Source organism: Symphalangus syndactylus, chromosome X (assembly GCF_028878055.3).
Source record: "Symphalangus syndactylus isolate Jambi chromosome X, NHGRI_mSymSyn1-v2.1_pri, whole genome shotgun sequence".
Lineage (NCBI taxonomy): Eukaryota > Metazoa > Chordata > Mammalia > Primates > Hylobatidae > Symphalangus > Symphalangus syndactylus.
In genome coordinates, this window is record NC_072447.2 from 79352265 (window position 1) to 79373166 (window position 20902).

General features: G+C 46.5%; 1 protein-coding gene across 2 annotated transcripts in view; it reads left to right on the forward strand.

Moving 5' to 3' along the window:
- The first annotated feature begins 932 nt into the window (after positions 1-932).
- GCNA (germ cell nuclear acidic peptidase) overlaps positions 933-20902 on the forward strand; it is a 38273-nt gene continuing 18303 nt past the window's right edge. The window contains exons 1-6 of one of the 2 annotated variants that reach the window (XM_055268544.2): positions 933-2185; positions 4907-4964; positions 17774-17820; positions 18200-18233; positions 19987-20033; positions 20407-20440. In XM_055268544.2, coding sequence (XP_055124519.1) covers positions 4909-4964; positions 17774-17820; positions 18200-18233; positions 19987-20033; positions 20407-20440 — 218 coding nt within the window. In that variant the 5' untranslated portion in view covers positions 933-2185; positions 4907-4908. Of the gene's footprint in view, positions 2186-4333; positions 4488-4906; positions 4965-17773; positions 17821-18199; positions 18234-19986; positions 20034-20406; positions 20441-20902 lie in introns of those variants that run through there. The other variant, XM_055268545.1, reaches the window with a different exon arrangement.

The following is a 20902-nucleotide window of genomic DNA, read 5'->3' on the forward strand; positions in this document are numbered from 1 at the left end:
TGAGACAGGAGAATCGCTTGAACCCCAGAGGCAGAGGTTGCAGTGAGCTGAGATCGTGCCATTGCACTCCAGCCTGGACGGCAGAGTGAGATGTCATCTCAAAAAAAAAAAAAAAAAAAAGACAAACCCTGTGATCCCCAGCACACCCCCATTCATGCTTGCTCCTCTTTTGCTTGTGACCTCTCTGCTTTCATTTACCCTTGTAGTCTCGGTCTTCATGTGGACCATTCTTTTCTTGGTTCTTGGGGGCAAAATTATTTTCCTTCCTGCTCTGTATAGTGGTCGAACTCTGCCACAAGCATCAGGGAGGAATTGATATCATGGCAAATGCTGTTTGCCAGTTTTCTCTGAGATATAAATGAGAGGGAAGATTTTTTTCAGTAAAATTTTGCATAATTTACTTCCCAACTTCTTAAAGCCCTCATGTGGATTGGTGTTTGTTTCCTAAAAGATTATTATGGGAAGAAAGCCTACTCAAAAGTTTTTACTCCCATTCGCTTCTGTTGAAAAATCTACATTATTTCCAGTCTACTTCAGCTCCTCCTACCTTCAATCTAAAGGAGTTGCTTGCACACCTTGAGTAAATGTGTGTAATTTCTGAACTGCTCATTTTAAGATTTGATTCCAAACCTAACCCACTCTTTTGCTTGAAGCATGTGCCTCTCAATTATAGCTAACATTTTGTTTCTTTGCCCACACCTCTGAGGCACAGTTATATAATCCCCAAGAGGCTTGTAGAGGTTAATTTGCAACTTCATTTTAGAGAGAGAGAGTAATCAGCCCCCTTTATCTAATTTTTTATCAACTGAGAAAGTATCTGTATTTAGGTAGGCAATCTGGTGCTTAAGAGCAGGTTTTGGAACTAGAGTTGGAGTTTGAATCTCAGCTCTGCCACTACTTTTTTTTTTTTTTTTTTGAGGCGGAATCTCGCCCTGTCTCCATACTGGAGTGCAATGGTACGATCTCTGCCTCCCAGGTTCAAGGGATTCTCCTGCCTCAGCCTCCCGAGTAGCTGGGATTACGGGCGCGCGCCACCACACCTGGCTAATTTTTTTTATCTTTAGTAGAGACGAGGTTTCACCATGTTGACCAGGCTGGTCTCGAACTCCTGACTTCGTGATCCACCCGCCTCAGCCTCCTAAAGTGCTGGGGTTACAGGCGTGAGCCACTGTGCCCGGCCAGCTCTGCCACTTTCTAGCTGTGTGATCTCTAAAATGAGAGTGCTAACAGTTGCCTACTTTTTAAAGTGTTGTATGAATTAAGTCGTAAGACACTTGGAACAATGCTTAGCACAAAATAATATCAAACGCAGGGACATTTTATTTGTTTTCTGTTACCCAAAGGCATACATTACGAAATATATGGATGCTCGCTGGAGAAACTGGCACAATCTAGAAAGCGCTGTTTTCCCCGTTTGTTTTTCTTGGTGTGTATGGAGTGAGTGCCAAAAAGCCTCAAGTAACCTTTTTTTATCTCCAGGTTTTGGAGGGTTCTGGAAGTAAACATCAGAGTTCGCCATAGCCAGGCGCTGTTGAGTTGCTGCCTTGCTCTTATCTAGGGGTCTAGATTGCCTTCTCTGCAACCCCCGCCCCTCTGCGCTCCCGCCTCCCCCTGCGCCCCACCCCCACCCCGTGTTCTCGTCCACGCCCCTGTTCCCGCGCCCTCGCCCCCGTTCTCGTGCCCCGCCCCTCCCCCCGTGGTTGCAATAACAGACTTAGAGGTCTGGACAATTCAAGTAGGAAACAAGTCTCGCTTATCCAAGTTCTCGCAGGATAAAATTTGTTAGGAAGGATTTCACATGGTTTCTCTTTATCAGAAAGTTGTTAGGGACTTTTAATCACAGAATTGGCCTCGGGTGCCCACGCTCTAGTATTGAAATGGCGCTTTTGGGACAAAGAAGCAACATCCGTGGGAGTGGAAAGCGATAGTCCTGACTCCGGAAGTGTTACAATTAGGCGCCAAGTTCACAGGCGCGAAGTTCAAATTTGGCTTGTGACGACTGTGATAGGTGGGTACAGGGGAGCGCGGGCGAGCACACGTGAATTCCTGCCGCCCCCTAGGTCTGGGCACTATAAAGGGGCCTGCGCCTGGCGTTGTTCATCGCAGTTGCTCGGGATCTTTGCACATACTCCATGAGCAGTTAGAGCTGAGCTGCTTCCGGCCACGCCAGAGGCTGCAACACCAGGTAGGTGACCGGCTGGTCGGACTGAGATGGGTGCTGAAGTGGTAGAGGTTAATACTAATTGAGTGACTTAATTAAAATCAGGACCACTGTATACCTTGGACTCTGGTTGTCTGTGTAGGCCTGAGGTGGGAGTAGAGGAAGTGGCAGCGTGGGGAAAAGTGGAGGCGCCAGTGGTAGCGTTGGGGGAGGTGGGGGCGCCGGTGGTGGTGTAGGACCATATGGTGGTACCAGTGGTGGCGTTGGGAGAAGTGGGCCGCCAGTGGCGGCATTGGGAGAGGTGGGGGCGCCGGTGGCGGCGTAGGAACAGGTGGTAGGGCCAGTGGCGGCGTGGGGAGAAGGGGCACTGGTGGCGTCATTGCAGACAGTGGGGGGCCTGGTGGTGGCGTAGAAGGAGGTATTGGTGCTAGTGGCGGGTGGAGAGAAGTAGGGGCACCAGTGGCGGCGTTGGGGGAAGTGGGGGTGCCTGTGGTGGCGTCGGGGGAAGTGGGAGTGCTGGTGGTGTAGGAGCATGTGGTAGCACCAGTGGCGGTGTGGGGAGAAGTAGGGGCACCACTGGCGGCCTTGGGGGAAGTGGGAGCGCTGGTGGCGGCGTAGGAGCATGTGGTGGCGCCAGTGGCTATGTAGGTGTACATGGCACTGATGGCGGCGCGGGGAAAAGTGAGGGTGCTGGTTGCAGCACTGGGGGAGGTGGGGGCCCCAGTGGTGGTATAGGAACAAGTGGTGTCGCTAGTGGCAAGTGGGGAGAAGTAGGGATGCCAGTGGCAGCGTTGGAGGTGGGGGCGCCGGTGGTGGCCTAGGAGTACTTGGTGGCGTTGGTGGTGGCATAGGAGCACATAGTAGCGCTGGCGGTGTGGGGAGAAGTGGAGGTGCCGGTGGCCGCATTGAAGGTGGGGGTGCTAATGGGGACGTTGGGGGAAGTGGGGGTTCTGGTGGCAGCGTAGGAGCACTTGGTGGTGGCGGAAGTGGCCTAGGAGCACGTGGTGGTGCTGGTGGGCGTGGGGAGAAGTGGGGATGCCGGTGGCGGCATTGGAGGTGGGGGTGCCAGTGGTGGCGTAGGAGCAGGTGGGGGTGCCAGTGGCAGCATGGGGAGAAGGGACGCCCATGGCAGCGTTGGGGGAGGTGGGGGCACCAGTGGCAGCACCAGTGGTGGCGTAGGAGCAGGTGGGGGTGCCAGTGGCTGTGGGGCGAGTGGGAGTGCCCCTTGCAGCATTGGGGGGAGGTGGGAGCTAGTGGTTGTGGGTAGGGGTGTGTGTGGGGGGTCGAGGTCTCATTGGCTGAGGACTGAGTGATGGTGGGAGACAGGAGTGGGGTAGGGCAGAAGTTGGATAGAGGTGTGGGGGAGTGGAAGCCTGCTTGGAAAACTGGTTGGAAGCAGTTGAAGGTGGCTGGAGGTGGTTGGAGGTGCGAATGTGGGGGAAGGGTGGTGGGGTTGAGGCCTGATTGGTGGAAGACTGAAGTGAGAATGGTGGGGGTAGGGTCCAGACCTGATAGGAGGAAGGAGTTGGGAGGGGTCAAGGCCTGTTTGGTAGAAGATTGGCTAGAGGCTGGAGGCAGGAATAGGGAGCGGGGAGGGGGTGGCCGGATTCATATAAGACCAGTGAGAAGCCAGAGTGGTGGGGGGTAAGGGGGCAGTGGAGGTTGGACAGAAGGAAGAAAGTGATGAGGGGGCGGTGGTAGCCTATTCTGGGTAAGATCGACAGAGTGGAGAGAAAGGAGGTGGGGGAAGGGGGAGAGGTTGACACCCGGTAGGTGGGAGGCTTCCTTGGGGCAGGAGTAGGGGGACTGAAGGTGTAGGGAGGTGGAGGGCCAGTGGGATGTGGGGGTGGTCGAGCCCTGATACGTGGAAGACTGGCAAGTTGAGGTGGGAGTGGAGGGAGTGGGAAGTGGGGGCCGGTGCAGGGTGGGAAGGGATTGGGGTGGTAAAGGCCTGAATGGGAAAAGTTTGCAACAAAACAAAATTAAATCCTTTTCTTTTTTTTTTTTTTTTTTTTTGAGACGGAGTCTCGCTCTGTTGCCCAGGCTGGAGTGCAGTGGCGCAATCTCGGCTCACTGCAAGCTCCGCCCCCCGGGTTCACGCCATTCTCCTGCCTCAGCCTCTCGGAGTAGCTGGGACTACAGGCGCCCGCCACCACGCCCGGCTAATTTTTTTTTTGTATTTTTAGTAGAGACGGGGTTTCCCCGTGGTCTCGATCTTCTGACCTCGTGATCCGCCCGCCTCGGCCTCTCAAAGTGCTGGGATTACAAGCGTGAGCCACCGCGCCCGGCCAGTCCTTTTCATTTTGCAGAGCAAATCGGCTTTAAGGTGGGGAAGATACCCAAAGATAAATGCAGAATGTAAATGTAGAGATGTCTCTGGTTTTGAGTTCTGGCTTTCTTTTTTTCTCTTTTTTTTTTTGAGATGGAGTCTAGCTCTGTCGCCCAGGCTGGAGTGCAGTGGCACAATCTCGGCTCACTGCAAGCTCTGCCTCCTGGGTTCACACCATTCTCCTGCCTCAGCCTCTCGAGTAGCTGGGACTACAGGTGCTCGCCACCACGCCTGGCTAATTTTTTGTATTTTTAGTAGAGACAGGGTTTCACCGTGTTAGCCAGGATGGTCTCGATCTCATGACCTCGTGATCTGCCCTCCTCGGCCTCCCAAAGTGCTGGGATTATAGGCGTGAGCCACTGCGCCCGGCCGAGTTCTGGCTTTCTTAAGAAAGTGCATCTTTGTCTTCACTACAGACATGGATGGGTACAAAGAAGAGCTGCCCCGCTTGCAAGAGCCGGAGGACGAGGATTGGTGAGATTTGGAAAGTTCTGTTTTCTTTTAGTTTAGTGTTACCGTATTGGCAAAACAGCTTTCTCGAGAAGTATGTTTATTTCCTTTAGTATCTGTAGAGCGTATAACTTGGTTTGTTATAAAATGAGAATTTTAAAGAAGGATTTTACAAACTAGGAGTCCAGCCTCCTATGAAATTCTTGAATCCGCTATATAATTTCTCTGTTAGTGGCCAGGAAATGACGACATTTGAGGCAACAGTGCATTGTTGAATATATGTGGTTTCTAGAAATTCTTCATTCTGATGTAATTAAAACCTGTTGTTCCACGCCAGTATCGATAGTGCTGCCTCTAGAGGTACACAAGTATTTTTCTTCTCCATGATAACACAAGATGTTTTTGTTTTAAATTTTTTTATGGAGATGCACCCTGAACCAATAAAGGTTCGGAGAGCTTCCAACATGAGGTATTTTTGTGTGTGTGTGTGAGAGACAGGGTCTGCTCTGTTGCCCAGGTTGGAGTGCGGTGATTTGATCAGGAGCTATTTTTAAGATAGCTGCCTGTCTCTAAGTTTTTTCTCTTCTGGAACACTACCCTATTTTCCTCCCTCACAGATATGCATGTAAGGGTATGATATGGGGGAAGGTACAAACCAACAGAAAGTCTGGAAATAGACCTAAGTACATGAGAAAATTCACTAAACAAGAAAAACGACATTTCAACATTTCAAATCAATGGGGAAAAATGGATTAGTCAACAAACCATTTGAGGATAACTGGCTAATCATTTGGAAAAAAATGAGACTTGGGTTTTTGCCTTATTATTGCTTATGCCAAAATAAATTACGCATGGATCAAATATTTTAAAATAAAAAATGAAACCATTAAAATGTTAGAAAACAATAGATGGATTTTGTTTCCAATAGTTTTTGGAGTAGAAAAGTCTAAGTTTGATATCAAACAAAACATAAATATGGTAAATAAACTGGAATTGTATTACAAATATAAAGGGCTGTTTTCCTTAACAAAAAGCTTTTTATAAATCAGTAATTTAGAAAAAGGTGAACAAACGCATGGAACATGACAAAGAATATTAGAAGGTAGCTCTCTGGGAAAAAAAAAATACAAACGGACTTCAGACATTAAAATTTTCAGCTTTGGCCGGGCACACTTTGGGAGGCAGAGGCGGGCGGATTGCTTGAGTCCTGAGACCAGCCTGGGCAAGATGATGAAACTCCGCCTCTACAAAAAATAAAAAAACGAGCTGGGCATGGCGGCTGTACCTGTAGTCGAGGTTCAGGTGGGAGAATCACCTGAGCCCGGGAAGTCGAGGCAGCAGTAAGCCGAGATTGCGCCACTGCACTCCAGCCTCCGCAACCCCGAGTGAGACCCTCTCTCCAAAAAAAAAAAAAAAAATCAGCTTTTAATTATATTGCTTCTCATTAAATAAGTGATAAATTTTAATTATATTGCTTCTCATTAAAGGAATGATAAATCTTATTCGTTTATTTTTTTTCTCCCACTTGGAAAAGTAAAGAAATGATAAATTTTAAAATGAGATACCATTTTTTATATATTTGCAAAAAGTTTGATGATACCCAGTGTTGCCAATTTATAGGAAAACAGAAAATCTCTTACGTTCTTTGTGGGAGTATATATTTGGTATAACCTTTTTGGAGGGCAGTCTGGCAGTATCACATTTTAAATGCCCATGTCCTTTGAAGTAGCAGTTCCACTACTGAGACTTTTTCTTTTAAAATCATTTAATTTCTTTATACTTGTACTCCCATATACATGAGTGCATAAATGTGATTATATCATACATGTAATTCAGTAATTGTAATTCAGTCTTATTTTTTCTTGACTTTTTTTCCCCCTTCTCACATGGCCTTTCTCCCTGTAACCCATGCTAAATATTTATGTAGCTAGCCTTCCATACTTTTCTCCATGCTCATGTAATCATATATAGACATTTACAGGTTATTTTGGTCTTTGTTCGCTTTTGTGGAAGAAGGATATATGATTTAATTACCAGTACATAGAGAAATATGTACAAGAACATTCATTGCAGCACTGTTTGTGATAGCACAAATTTGAAAAGAGCTGAAATGGCCTAAGGGTCTAGTTGAATAAATTAGGGTTCATTGCAAAAATATGGTGAGAGCTATGTGTACTGATAATGACAAGACTACTAAGAAATATAAAGTGAAAAATGCAAGCTGCAGAACAATGCATATAGCATAATATTATTTGTAAAAAAAATAAGAAAATGGTGTGTGTACTTGTTCTGATGTGTGCTTACATTTAACTTTCTAGAAGGATAAATAAGATACATTGTCTCCGGGAAGAGCAAGGACAGAGTGTCACTCACTGCTGTTTTTCAGAGTTCTTTATCGGTTAGAAAAAAAACGACCTGGTAAACATTATTTTGCCATAGTCATTAAAAATGTGGGTAGGCGGCGGGGTGGCTCACGCCTGTAATCCTAGCACTTTGGGAGGTTGAGGCAGGAGGAATGCTGGAACTTACGAGTTTGAGACCAGCCTGGGCAACATTGCAAGACCTCATCTCTATTTTTTGTTTAAGAAAGCGGGGGGTGTGGAGGGGATTAGCAAAAGAATGATGCCAACACTGGCAAATATACATCTTAACAAGTAATAAAAAGGAATGCTAATTTAAAAATCATTTACCTATTAGTAAATTTTAAATATTTAATCCTATTATAGTAATGCTGCTGACATCATAAACTGACACAACCCTTTGGAAATGATTAAGCAGATGTACCAAGAGCTACAAAATTGGACATACTATTAGATTCTTTTTTTTTTTTTTTTTTTGAGACAGAGTCTTGCTCTATTGTCAAGGCTGGAGTGCAGTGGCGCAATCTTGGCTCACTGCAGCCTCTGCCTCCTGGGTTCAAGCAATTTTCGTGCCTGAGCCTCCTGAGTAGCTGGGATTACAGGCGCATGCCACCACACCCGCCTAATTTTTTTTTTTTGTATTTTGAGTAGAGATGGGAGTTCACCATGTTGGCCAGGCTGGTCTTGAACTCCTGGCCTCAAGTGATCCATCTGCCTCGGCCTCCCAAAGTGCTGGGATTACAGGTGTGAGCCACTGTGTGCAGCTGGACGTACTTTTGATTGAGTAATTTGATTTTTGGCAACCAAGCATAGGAAAATCCAGTTTATGAAGCCAATTAAATGCCCAAAGGTGCTTTTTGTAGTATTTAATTTTTTTTTGTTGTTTGTTTGAGACAGTATTACTCTGTCACCCAGGCTGGAGTGCAGTGGCATGATCATGACTCACTGCATCCTCTGCCTTCTGGTCTCAAGCGATGCTCCCACCTCAGCCTTCAGAGTAGCTGGGACTACAGATGCACCACCATGCCCAGCTAATTTTTGTATTTTATTGTAGAGACCGCCAAGTTGCCCAGTCTAGTCTTGAACTCCTGGGCTCAAGCGATTTGCCTGCTTTAGCCTCCCAAAGTGCTGGGATTACAGGCGTGACTGCCGCACTCGGCCTCGTAGCATTTAATTTAAAAATTAATAGCCAGGCGCAGTGGCTCACGCCTGTAATCCCAGCACTTTGGGAGGCCGAGGCGGGCGGATCACGAGGTCAGGAGATCGAGACCATCCTGGCTAACACAGTGAAACCCCATCTCTACCAAAAATACAAAAACAAATTTAGCCGGGCGTGGTGGCAGGCATCTGTAGTCCCAGCTACTCGGGAGGCTGAGGTGGGAGAATGGCGTGAACCTGGGAGGCAGAGCTTGCAGTGAGCCGAGATCGCACCACTGCACTCCAGCCTGGGTGACAGAGCGAGACTCCATATCAAAAAAAAAAAAAAAAAAAAAAAAGAAAAAAAATGATTAGTGTTAATTCTTCGTTAAATTTTTGGTAGAATTCACCAGTGAATCAATATGATCCTGGGCTTTTCTTTGTTGGGAGGTTTTTTATTATTGATTCAGTCTCCTGAATCATGTGTGTGATAAAAAATGCAAAAGGTGGCCGAGTCCAGTGGCTCACACCTGTAATCCCGGCACTTTGGGAGGCTGAGGTGGGCAGATGGCTTGAGTCCAGGAGTTTGAGACCAGCCTGGCCAACATGGTGAAACCCTGTCTCTACAAAAAAAAAAATACAAAAAATTAGCCAGGCGCAATGGCACACACCTGTAGTCTCAGCTACTTGGGGGGCTAAGGTGGGAGAATTGCTTGAGCCCAGCAGGTGGAGGTTGCAGTGAGTTGAGATCGCGCCATTGCACTTCCGCCTGGGTGACAGGAGTGTAACCCTGTCTCAAAAAAAAAAAAAGCAAAAGGTCAAATTGCAGCTCCATGACCCTCAGTCACTTGCCCTCAAATAGGGAGTGCCCGGGGTGGATCGTTAGTCTCAGTTGTCCTGAGAGGTAACTGGGTTATATGTTATTATTAGCCCCTTGTGAATTTGGTTGACAGGAGTCATGCCTTTAGCATTTGATGAAGAATTGATAAATCTGAGTTTCTGAAGCTACAGGTCCAAAAAGCAGATCTTGGGCCCCTGGTTGGAGATAGCCCTTGAGGCCAGACACCAACCTGCCAGTCTCTAACCCATCTTAGCTCCAAATTGGGACTGCTACTTCCCTTGATCTGGGCATTGTATTTTCATTAACAAAGATAAGATTGTTAGCTTTTTTGTTTTTTACTTTGAGCTGACTCTTTACCTCGAACCTTCACATAGATGGGCATATATGTGTAATTACATTTTTACACACAGAAAATTATTACTTAGTGAGATCTAGTAGGCAGAATTCTTTCACAACTTGAGGTTTTTTTGGGGGGTGGAAAATAATAGAAGGGGTCTTTGGAATCACTCTTTGAGATTCATTCATATATTCATTCATTTAAAAAATACTTATTGAATCCTGACTTTGTATGGAACAATGTGAAACAAATACACTTCCAAGTCCTTGCATAGCTTACTGTCTGGGGTGGGGGTTAGAAACATGTAAACAGGCAGTTACAGTACAGTGTGATAAACACTGCGATGGGGCAGACTGCGATGGGGCAGATGTGCATGATGCCATAGGAGTACAGAGGAGGGCAGATAGGATCTTGTTTACTTTCCACAATAGCCCTATGAAATAAACATTTTTTTTTTGTTTTTGTTTTTCAACTGAGGCCCAAGAACTTGGTATTATAAAAGTCTAGAAGTGATGGTGGCTTAGAGTAGGGTGCTACTAGTGGAGTTGGAGAGATTTGGATGAATATGTAATATATTGTAGTTCATAAATTCGGAGATGTCTTTTCACATTTTTGCATTTCTGAAATTGGCATGTATCATACATTTGATGGCAGGTTGTAGTTTGGTAGTGTTTTCTTTTCTTTAATGGAGGAGGTATATGTAATAATGTGTCTTAGATTAGATGAAATATATTAGAGAAGGCCGGGCGCGGTGACTCACGCCTATAATCCCAGCACTTTGGGAGGCCGAGGCGGGCAGATTACCTGAGGTTGGGAGTTTGAGACCAGCCTGACCAACATGAAGAAACCCCGTCTCTACTAAAAAGACAAAATTAGCCGGGCTTGGTGGCACATGCCTGTAATCCCAGCTACTTGGGAGGCTGAAGCAGGAGAATCGCTTGAACCTGGGAGCCGGAGGCTGCGGTGAGCCGAGACCGTGCCATTGCACTCCAGCCTGGGCAACAAGAGCAAAACTCCATCTCAAAAAAAAAAAAAACATTAGAGAAGTGGAGCCAAGAGGTCTTGCAGATGGGTTGGATATGGGAGGTGAGGGAAAGAAAGAAATCAAGGATGACTCCTCAGTTATTTGGCATTACTGGGTAGATAGTGGTGCCATTGACTGAGATGGGTAGGGCTGGGATAGGAACAGGATTGAAGGAGAAAATAGAGTTCTGTGTTGTTGGCCATGTTACTTTTTTTTTTTTTTTTTTTTTTTTTTTTTTGAGATGGAGTTTCACTCTTGTTGCCCAGGCTTGAGTGCAGTGGTGCGATCTCAGCTCACTGCAACCTCCGCCTCCTGGGTTCAAGCGATTCTCCAACCTCAGCCTCCCAAGTAGCTGCGATTACAGGCACCTGCCACCACACCTGGCTAATTTTTGTATTTTTAGTAGAGACGGGGTTTCACCATGTTGGCCAGGCTGATCTTGAACTCCTGACCTCAGGTGATCCGCCTGCCTCAGCCTCCCAAAATGCTGGGATTACAGGTGTGAGCCACTGCGCCTGGCCCATGTTACCTTTTAAATGCTTAATAAATATCCAAGGTGTCAAGTAGACAGTTGGAGTTCAGTGAAGAGCTCAAGGCTATTAATATAAAGTTGGGGACATGGAGTCTAGGGCTAGTAGCATGAATGATTCAGGAGAGAGGGAAGAATGATGCAGCACAGAGTGCTGGAACTACCGGAATACAATCTTTGAGAAGGCTAGAGGAGACAGGTCCAAAGTACAAGGGAGGGATTGGTCTTTGATAGTGGTGGGGACACTGTGTTCCGTTGTTAGTGATAGAGAAGGCGGAGAGTCTAGTATGGTTGCAGTTAGTTCTGGAGATTTCTTGGTGGGAGGATGAGTGAGTTCCTAGCTGATTGCTTCTATTATCCTAGTGTCTTATGAGACAAGGTCATTAACACAGTGAAGGGGGCGGGGAAGGAGGGATTGGCACTTCAAAGGCAGAGTTGTACCGAAATGCATAATGCAAGAGGTGGGGGTCTGGTTTTCATTGATAAGCCTAATTAGTACTCTCTGATGCCCACTGACTAGTCTTTTTTAGCCCAAGCAAGATTCTTTGTTTTGTCAATACTATTACAAGATAGCCTTGATGATATGCAGAAATATTATATTTTTAAAATTATCCTGTTAGGCTGAATTTAAAATAATCAGAAAAGCAAATGGGTCACCTAGTGGGTTGGCTATGTTTTAAATTTCTTGACAACGCCAAAGTTACTTAATTAGCATTCTATTGATATTTTCAATTCCTGATTTCAAGGAAAAGAAGGCTGTCACACTTAACTGGTGTTGCTGAAAGTGTGGTCTGCCAGCTTCCTGGATCAGAATTGCCTGGGGGTGCTTGTTAAAAATGTAGTTTCTTGGATTTTTTTTTTTTTCTTTTTTTTTTTTATTGATTTTTTTTGCATACAAAAACAATAAACATTTTCTAAAAATACATACAAACAAAAAGATGCGTATCAAACATATTAGGAAGGTTGCACATGGGAAGTCGGGGAATAGAAATGGGGGTGGGAGTTAAAATAAATGAGAGAGGGACTTTATATGGATCAGTGATAATAACTCAATCCCCTATTTGACAAAGAAGAGGGAGAAGGAAGAGGAAGAAAAAGAAAGTGGGATAAAGGATCAGAAAGGGAGGAAAATAGCAAAAATTAGAGTATGACTCCAGGGTAGACCTGTTCTGTTGTCATTGAGTTGGTTGGTTGGTTTGTCTGTTGTATTCTTCATGTTTCGCCAAGTTGGCCAGACTGGTCTCGAACTCCTAGCCCAAAGTGATCAACCCGCCTCGCCCCCCAGAGTGCCGGGACCACAGGCGTCAGCCACCACGTCCAGCCCCCACATTGCTTCTGGCCTCCGTGGTAGACCTCCCAGACGGAGCGGCCAGGCAGAGGAGCTCCTCACTTCTACCCAGACATGGGGCGGCCGGGCAGAGGGGCTCCTCACTTCCCAGATGGGGCGGCCGGGCAGAGACGCTCCTCACTTCTTCCCAGACGATAGGTGGCCGGGCAGAGGCGCTCCTCACTTCCCAGACGATGGGTGGTCGGGCAGAGGCGCTCCTCACTTCGCAGACGATGGGCGGCCGGGCAGAGGCGCTCCTCACCTCCCAGACGATGGGTGGCCGGGCAGAGGCACTCCTCACTTCCCAGATGGGGCAGCCGGGCAGAGGCGCTCCTCACTTTCCAGACGATGGGTGGCCGGGCAGAGGCGCTCCTCACCTCCCAGATGATGGGTGGCCGGGCAGAGGCGCTCCTCACTTCCCAGACGATGGGTGGCCGGGCAGAGGCGCTCCTCACTTCTTCCCGGATGGGGCGGCCGGGCAGAGGCGCTCCTCACTTCTACCTGGATGGGGCGCCCGGGCAGAGGCGCTCCTCATTTCTTCCCGGACGGGGCGGCCGGGCAGAGGCGCTCCTCACTTCTTCCCGGACGGGGGGGCCGGGCAGAGGCGCTCCTCACTTCCTCCCGGACGGGGCGGCCGGGCAGAGGCGCTCCTCACCTCCCAGACGATGGGAGGCCGGGCAGAGGCGCTCCTCACTTCTTCCCGGACGGGGCGGCCGGGCAGAGGCGCTCCTCACTTCCTCCCGGACGGGGCGGCCGGGCAGAGGCGCTCCTCACCTCCCAGACGATGGGAGGCCGGGCAGAAGCGCTCCTCACTTCCCAGACGATGGGTGGCCGGGCAGAGGCGCTCCTCACTTCCCAGACGGTGGGTGGCCGGGCAGAGGCGCTCCTCACTTCTTCCCGGATGGGGCGGCCGGGCAGAGGCACTCCTCACTTCTTCCCGGATGGGGCGCCCAGGCAGAGGCGCTCCTCATTGGATTTTTTTTTTAAACAGTCTTGCTGTGTCGCCCAGGCTGGAGTGCAGTGGCACAGTCTCAGCTCACTGCAAACTCACTGCAACCTCTGTCTCCTGGGTTCAAGTGATTCTTGTTCCTCAGCCTCCCCAGTAGCTGGGGTTGCAGGTGTGCGCCACCATGCCTGGCTATTTAAAATTTTTGTATTTTTAGTAGAGATGGGCTTTCGCCATGTTGGCCAAGCTGGTCTAGAGCTCCTGGGTTCAAGGGATCCACCCACCTTGGCTTCCTAAATTGCTGGGATTACAGGTGTGAGCCACTGCATCTGGCCAAAAATGCAGTTTCTGATTCCTGTTGTTCTAGAGTAAGGCTCATGAATATTGTCTATTTGTTTTTTTGTCTTTGCCACTAGACTGTGAGATCCCTAGAAGTCATTCTTTTTTTCTTTTTTGTAGCCCCAGTACCAAGCATATAGTAGATGCTCGATAAATGTCTAATTAGTGAATGAATGAACCACAGATATCCTAATCATATTATAACATATTTATTGAGTTGTAAAAATTACTAAGGGAATATAGGTCTGTGGTGAAAATGAACAGTACAGAAGCATATAAAGTAAAATGTGAAAGTCTGCCTTCACATGCATGCATCCTCCCATTCTTCTGAGGTAATAATTTTGAATAATTTGGCAGCATTTCTTCTAGAGATATTTCTGTAGTCATATAAAAGCATACATAATCTTTATGATTTATAGCCTTTTAAAGTTTTAAAGGAGAGATCTGGCCAGGCGTGGTGGCTCACGTCTGTAATCCCAGTACTTTGGGAGGCCAAGGCGGGCAGATCACCTGAGGTCAGGAGTTCAAGACCAGCCTGGCCAACATGGTGAAACCCCGTCTCTACTAAAAATACAAAAATGAGCCGGGCGTGGTGACACATGCCTGTAATCCCAGCTACTCCACAGGCTGAGGCAGGAGAATCACTTGAACCCAGGAGGTAGAGGTTGCAGTGAGCCGAGATCGCGCCACTGCACTGCAACCTAGGTGACAGAGTGAGACTCTGTCTCATAAATAAATGAATAAAATAAAATAAAATAGATCTTCTTTGGATCTTTTATAACTTTTTTTTAAGTTTTTTTTTTTCTTTGTCAGCCAGGTGGGAGTGCAGTGATGCCGTCATAGCTGACTGCAGCCTCGAACTCTTGGGCTCAAGGGATCCTCCTGAGTAGCTGGGAGGATCCCACATCCAGCTAATTTAAAAATATTTTTTGTAAAGACAAAGAGTCTCGCTATGGTGCCCACACTAGTCTTGAACTCCTGCTCCCAAGTGATCCTCCGGCCTCGACCTCCCAAAGTGTTGGGATTATAGGCATGAGCCACTGCTCACAGCTCTTCTATAGTTTTTGAGTTTTCTTTTTTTTTTTAAATGTATCTTTAAAGCCTTCCAATGTTATTTCTTAGTCCTTTCATGATAGAGTTCTGGTTCTTCTTCCTTCAATGCATATATTCTTTTTTTTAACGAGGTGTGGTGGGGGTGGTCTCGCTGTATTTCCCAGGCCAGAGTACAGTGGCTATTCACAGGTGCGATCATGGTGCACTGAGGCCTCCAACTCGGGCTCATGCAGTCCTCTCCTACCCCCTGCATAGCTGGGACTGCAGTGTACCTGGCCTGCATATATTTCCTTTTTCTTTTTTTTTGAGACAGAGTCTCGTTCTGTCATCCAGGCTGGAGTGCAGTGGTGCAATCTTGGCTCACTGCAACCTCTGCCTCCGGGTTTCAAGTGATTCTCCTGCCTCAGCCTCCGAAGAACTTGGATTACAGGCATGTGCTACCACACCCAGCTAAGTTTTGTATTTTTTAGTAGAGACGGCATTTTGCTATGTTGGCCCAGCTGGTCTCAAACTCCTGACCTCAGGTGATCACCCGCCTCGGCCTCCCAAAGTGCTGGGATTACAGGCGTGAGCCACAGCCTCCTTTTTTCCTTTTCCCCGATTCTTAACGTGTCAGCTAGCATGCATATATTTTCTTTTTTTTCAAGACAGGGTCTCACTCCTGTCACCCAGGTGGGAACTGCAGTGGCGCTATCATGGCTTACTGCAGCCCCGAACTCTTGGGCTGAAGCAACCTTCCAGCCTCGTTTTTTGATTTTTTTTTTTTTGTAGAGACGGTTTCACCATGTTGCCCAGGCTGGTCTTGAACTCCTGGGCTCAAGTAATCCTCCCGCCGTAGCCTCCCAAAGAGCTGATTACAAGCGTGAGCCACTGCATTCAGCCACCTGCGTATATTTTCTAATAACAATAACATAAGCCTTGAAATACATTCTAGGGACTTGTTCCCCTGGTGGTGAATATTACTTGGAAAAGATACCAAACAAAATCTGCCTTCTTTTTGACCATGTATTTCTTCCTTAGTGCTTTCCTTGGACTACCTCACCTGTTGGTTACTATCTTACCTGGAATTTGATATTTTGACATTAGGGATTTGGGTGGGGCTCTCTGTCATGTAACTTTTTGCCTCATGTTGATCCTTTGTTGCTTTTGCCTGACCTCTCAAAAAAATAGGTGTGTTTGTAACACAAAAGTATGTAAAAAGATGGATGAAGTCTGAATCAGCTGTTAGTTTATATAATATATAGTGCTGTTTACTGACAACTAACATCACATATTGACCCATACATGGGAAACCGTACACCCAGCAAAAGGTTTCTTTCCTGATTAAAGAAAAAAACTTGAAGTCTACTACTGAGTAAGTCCAATGTACAGTGGTTGAGAAATGCATAGGAAGTTTAATCAAGGAGTTGAGCCATCATGTATTTTGAAAGATTAGAAAAGTATACAGGCAGCACAGTATCAGCCTCTAGGCCAAATGAAAAGCCCCCAAAGAAGTGGCTAAGTCTAACTTTTTTTTTTTGATGGGGTCTCACTCTGTGGCCCAGGCTGGAGTGCAGTGGTGTGGATCTTGGCTCACTGCAACCTCTGCCTCCTGGGTTCAAGTGATGCTCCTGCCTCAGCCTCCTGAGTAGCTGGGATTACAGGCGCCTGCCAACAGGCCTGGCTAATTTTTGTATTTTCAGTAGAGATGGGGTTTCACCATGTTGGTCAGGCTGATCTTGAGCTCCTGACCTCAAGCAATGCAACTGCCTCGGCCTCCCAAAGTGCTGGGATTACAAGCGTGAGCCACCGTGCCCAGCTGAAGTCTAACTTTTAATATGTAGAGCCTGGACTTCCTTATAGCTATTACATCCCCCTCCTTTAGCATTTTGATAACCTCTGTGGACTATGTGTCACAATAACTAGTAACAACATGACCTATGATGTAGCCAGGCGCCACATTGGAGGAGTGGCAGTGGCGGTGAAGTGATGCTCACTGCGGTGTGACTCCCCTGGGCTGGAGTTTGGATCTGGCTGACAGTGGATGTCCAGCCAGCTGCTGTCTGGTGAGCTGAAGGGTTCCGAGCAGGAAGTGCTTGGCTTTACCTCAGGTGGTGCTGCATAACTCTCTGGTAAGTGATAGCAGGAGGCAAAGTAGCCTGCCACAGAGCAGCGGAGAGAGAGTGCTGGGGCCCCTGGCAGATGAGACAGAGAAGCAAGAGGCCCCAGCCTCGTGGCTCACTGCAGGGAGCAGTGGCAGCTTTGAAACCATCCATTCATTGGCTCCGCATGAAACAGAGTTCAGTAGTTGTCCATTTACCTAGATATCAATCCCAAACAGTAGGCTGTCTCCAAGAAGTACACTCTTAACGGGGACCTCCTTACCCTTTTGCCCTTTAATTTTTGACTGCAATCTCTTCATCCTCAAGTCCTTTCCCCCGAGGCCCTTTTCTCAAGACTCACTTTCATGTCTTTATTTTTTATTTTACTTTTTTTTAGAGACAGGGTCTTGCTGTGTCGCCCACACTGCAGTGCAGTGGCACCATCATAGCTCACTGCAACTTTGAATTCCTGGGCTCAAGCGATCCTCCCCGCTCAGCCTCCCGAGTTGGTGGGATTACAGGCGTGAGCCTCCATGCCTGGTGTTGCTTTCATACCTTTAAATGGAAATAAATTGCTTGGCAGAAAACAGGCTTTTCTCTGATAGCTAGTAATAACTCGGCTAACATTCTTCCTGTGTTTTTGATTCAGCACTAAGGACTGAGCAGCTTATTGCTTCCAATTTTTGTTCACTTGTGCTGTTGTGATCCTAACTTCCTAAGGGCTTAAAGCCCTTAAAACCTTTTTGCATTTCAGGAATTCTGATTGGTTGTTTTCTTCACTTATTTGAGATTTTTGATATGTGGTTGCTTATGGTGTCGATAGCCCTCCTTTTATAAAGTATCTCTTTTATTTTTGCAGTTACATCCTTAGCGTTCAGTCAAGCAGTGATGACACCAATGGGTCTTGTAAGTAGAGTCCACTCAAAGCAGGAACATTTTGAAGTGTCTTTGTAGGGATAACTCAACTGTGATTTGGGATGTCTGGCCTAAGTTGGTTCTAAGTTCATCGCCTCTAGGGCTCTCTTTAGGTTGGTGAAATGAAATTTCCCTACTGTCAGGAGTGGAGGAGTTTCTCCGCTTCTTTTCCAACTTACTTCTTTTCCTCTTTTTTTTTTTTTTTTGGCTCTGAGTTTCCTTACTTTTATTTCCTTTCTATCCTTCATGGGAGATGTAAATTTTAAGCAGCTCTAATTTATAGACTTTGGTTTTAGGGAGCTAAAGACATAGGCAACCAGATTTTTTTCATGCTTCAGATGTTTTCTAATGCCCTCTTTCTCTGATTTAGCTGTGGCCAGAAGAGCTCCAAGGAGACGGGTCAGGTGAGTAGGAGAATTAATGAAACTTTACTTTTTTTTTTTAAGTGGGGAAAACCCCATGCTCTGTCTAAGGAAATTTAAGAGTAAACTTCACATTTCCTCTGTGGACACTCTGTGGTTCTCATCAGGATCATGATGGCTGTTTGACATCACAACCAGGTTGAAAACATTAGATTCCTTATCCCTGACCCATTATCTAACTGGTCAGTTTCTTCTTTGAGGTATCTCCGTGAACTATGCCTTAACATCCAGGCTCTACTAGTCTAAGCCCTTATCAGTGTTTACTCCCTTTTAGTTTTATTTTTAGTTTACTTTAGTTTTTATTTTTATTTTTTTGAGACCAAGTCTTGCTCTGTTGCCCAGGCTGGAATGCAGTGGCACGATCTCACCTCACTGCAATCTCCACCTCCCGGGTTCAAGTGATTCCTCTGCCTCAGCCTCCAGAGTAGCTGGGATTATAGGCACACGCTACCATGCCTGGCTAATTTTTGTATTTTTAGTAGAGACGGGGTTTCACCATGTTGGTCAGGCTGATCTTGAACTCCTGACCTCAAGTGATCCACCCACCTTGGCCTCCCAAAGTGCTGGGATTACAGGTGTGAACCACTGTGCCTGGCCTAAGTCTAACTTTTAATATGTAGAGCCTGGACTTCCTTATAGCTATTACATCCCCCTCCTTTAGCATTTTGATAACCTCTGTGGACTATGTGTCACAATAACTAATAACAAGATGACCTATGATGTAGCCAGGCGCCACATTGGAGGAGTGGCAGTGGCGGTGAAGTGATGCTCACTGCGGTGTGACTCCCCTGGGCTGGAGTTTGGATCTGGCTGACAGTGGATGTCCAGCCAGCTGCTGTCTGGTGAGCTGAAGGGTTCCGAGCAGGAAGTGCTTGGCTTCACCTCAGGTGGTGCTGCATAGCTCTCTGGTAAGTGATAGCAAGAGGCAAAGTAGCCTGTCTCAGAGCAGTGGAGAGAGAGTGCTGGGGCCCCTGGCAGATGAGACAGAGAAGCAAGAGGCCCCAGCATCGTGGCTCACTGCAGGGAGCAGTGGCAGCTTTTAAACCATCCATTCATTGGCTCCGCATGAAACAGAGTTCAGTAGTTGTCCATTTACCTAGATATCAATCCCAAACAGTAGGCTGTCTCCAAGAAGTACACTCTTAATGGAGACCTCCTTACCCTTTTGCCCTTTGAATTTTTGACTGCAATCTCTTCATCCTCAAGTCCTTTCCCCTGAGGCCCTTTTCTCAAGACTCACTTTCATGTCTTTATTTTTTATTTTACTATTTTTTTAGAGACAGGGTCTTGTGTTGCCCACACTGCAGCGCAGTGGCACCATCATAGCTCACTGCAACCTTGAATTCCTGGGCTCAAGCGATCCTCCCCGCTCATCCTCCCGAGTTGGTGGGATTACAGGCGTAAGCCTCCATGCCTGGCGTCTCTTTCATACTTTTAAATAGAAATAAATTACTTGGCAGAAAACAGGCTTTTCACTGATAGCTAATGATACTCAGCTAACATTCTTCCCCTCTCTTTGATTCAGCAGTAAGGACTGAGCAGCTTATTGCTTCCAATTTTTGTTCACTTGTGCTGTTGTGATCCTAATTTCCTAAGGGCTTAAAGCCATTAAAACCTTTTTGCATTTCAGGAATTCTGATGGGTTGTTTTCTTCACTTATTTGGGATTTTTGATATGTGGTTGCTTATGGTGCCGGTAGCCCTCCTTTGATAAAGTATCTCTTTTATTTTTGCAGTTGCATCCTTAATGTCCGGTCAAGGAGTGGTGACACCAATGGGTCTTGTAAGTAGAGTCCACTCAAAGCAGGAACATTTTGAAGTGTCTTTGTAGAGATGACTCAACTGTGATTTGGGATGTCTGGCCTAAGTTGGTTCTAAGTTCATCACCTCTAGGGCTCTCTTTAGGTTGGTGAAATGAAATTTCCCTACTCTCAGGAATGGAGGAGTTTCTCTGCTTCTTTTCCAACTTACTTCCTTTCCTCCTTTTTTTTTTGGCTCTGAGTTTCCTTACTTTTATTTCCTTTCTATCCTTCATGGGAGATGTAAATTTTAAGCAGCTCTAATTTATAGACTTTGGTTTTAGGGAGTTAAAAATATAGGCAACCAGATTTTTTCATGCTTCAGATGTTTTCTAATGCCCTCTTTCTCTGATTCAGCTGTGGCCAGAAGAGCTCCGAAGAGACAGGCGAGGTGAGTAGGAGAATTAATGAAACTTTACTTTTTTTTTTTTTTTTTTTTTTTATTAATAGGGGGAAAACCCCATGCTCTGTCTAAGGAAATTTAAGAGTAAACTTCACATTTCCTCTGTGGACACTCTGTGGTTCTCATCAGGATCATGATGGCTGTTTGACATCACAACCAGGTTGAAAACATTAGATTCCTTATCCCTGACCCATTTTCTAACTGGTCAGTTTCTTCTTTGAGGTATCTCTGTGAACTATGCCTTAATATCCAGGCTCTACTAGTCTAAGCCTTTATAGGTGTTTGCTCCTTTTTATTTTTGTTTTTAGATTAGTTTAGTTTAGTGTTTTGTTTTGTTTTGAGACTGAGTCTTGCTGGACCAGGTTTGAGTACAGTGGTGCAATCTCGGCTCACTGCAGCCTCCGCCTCCTGAGTTCTGGTGATTCTTCTCCTTAGCCTCTCAAGTAGCTG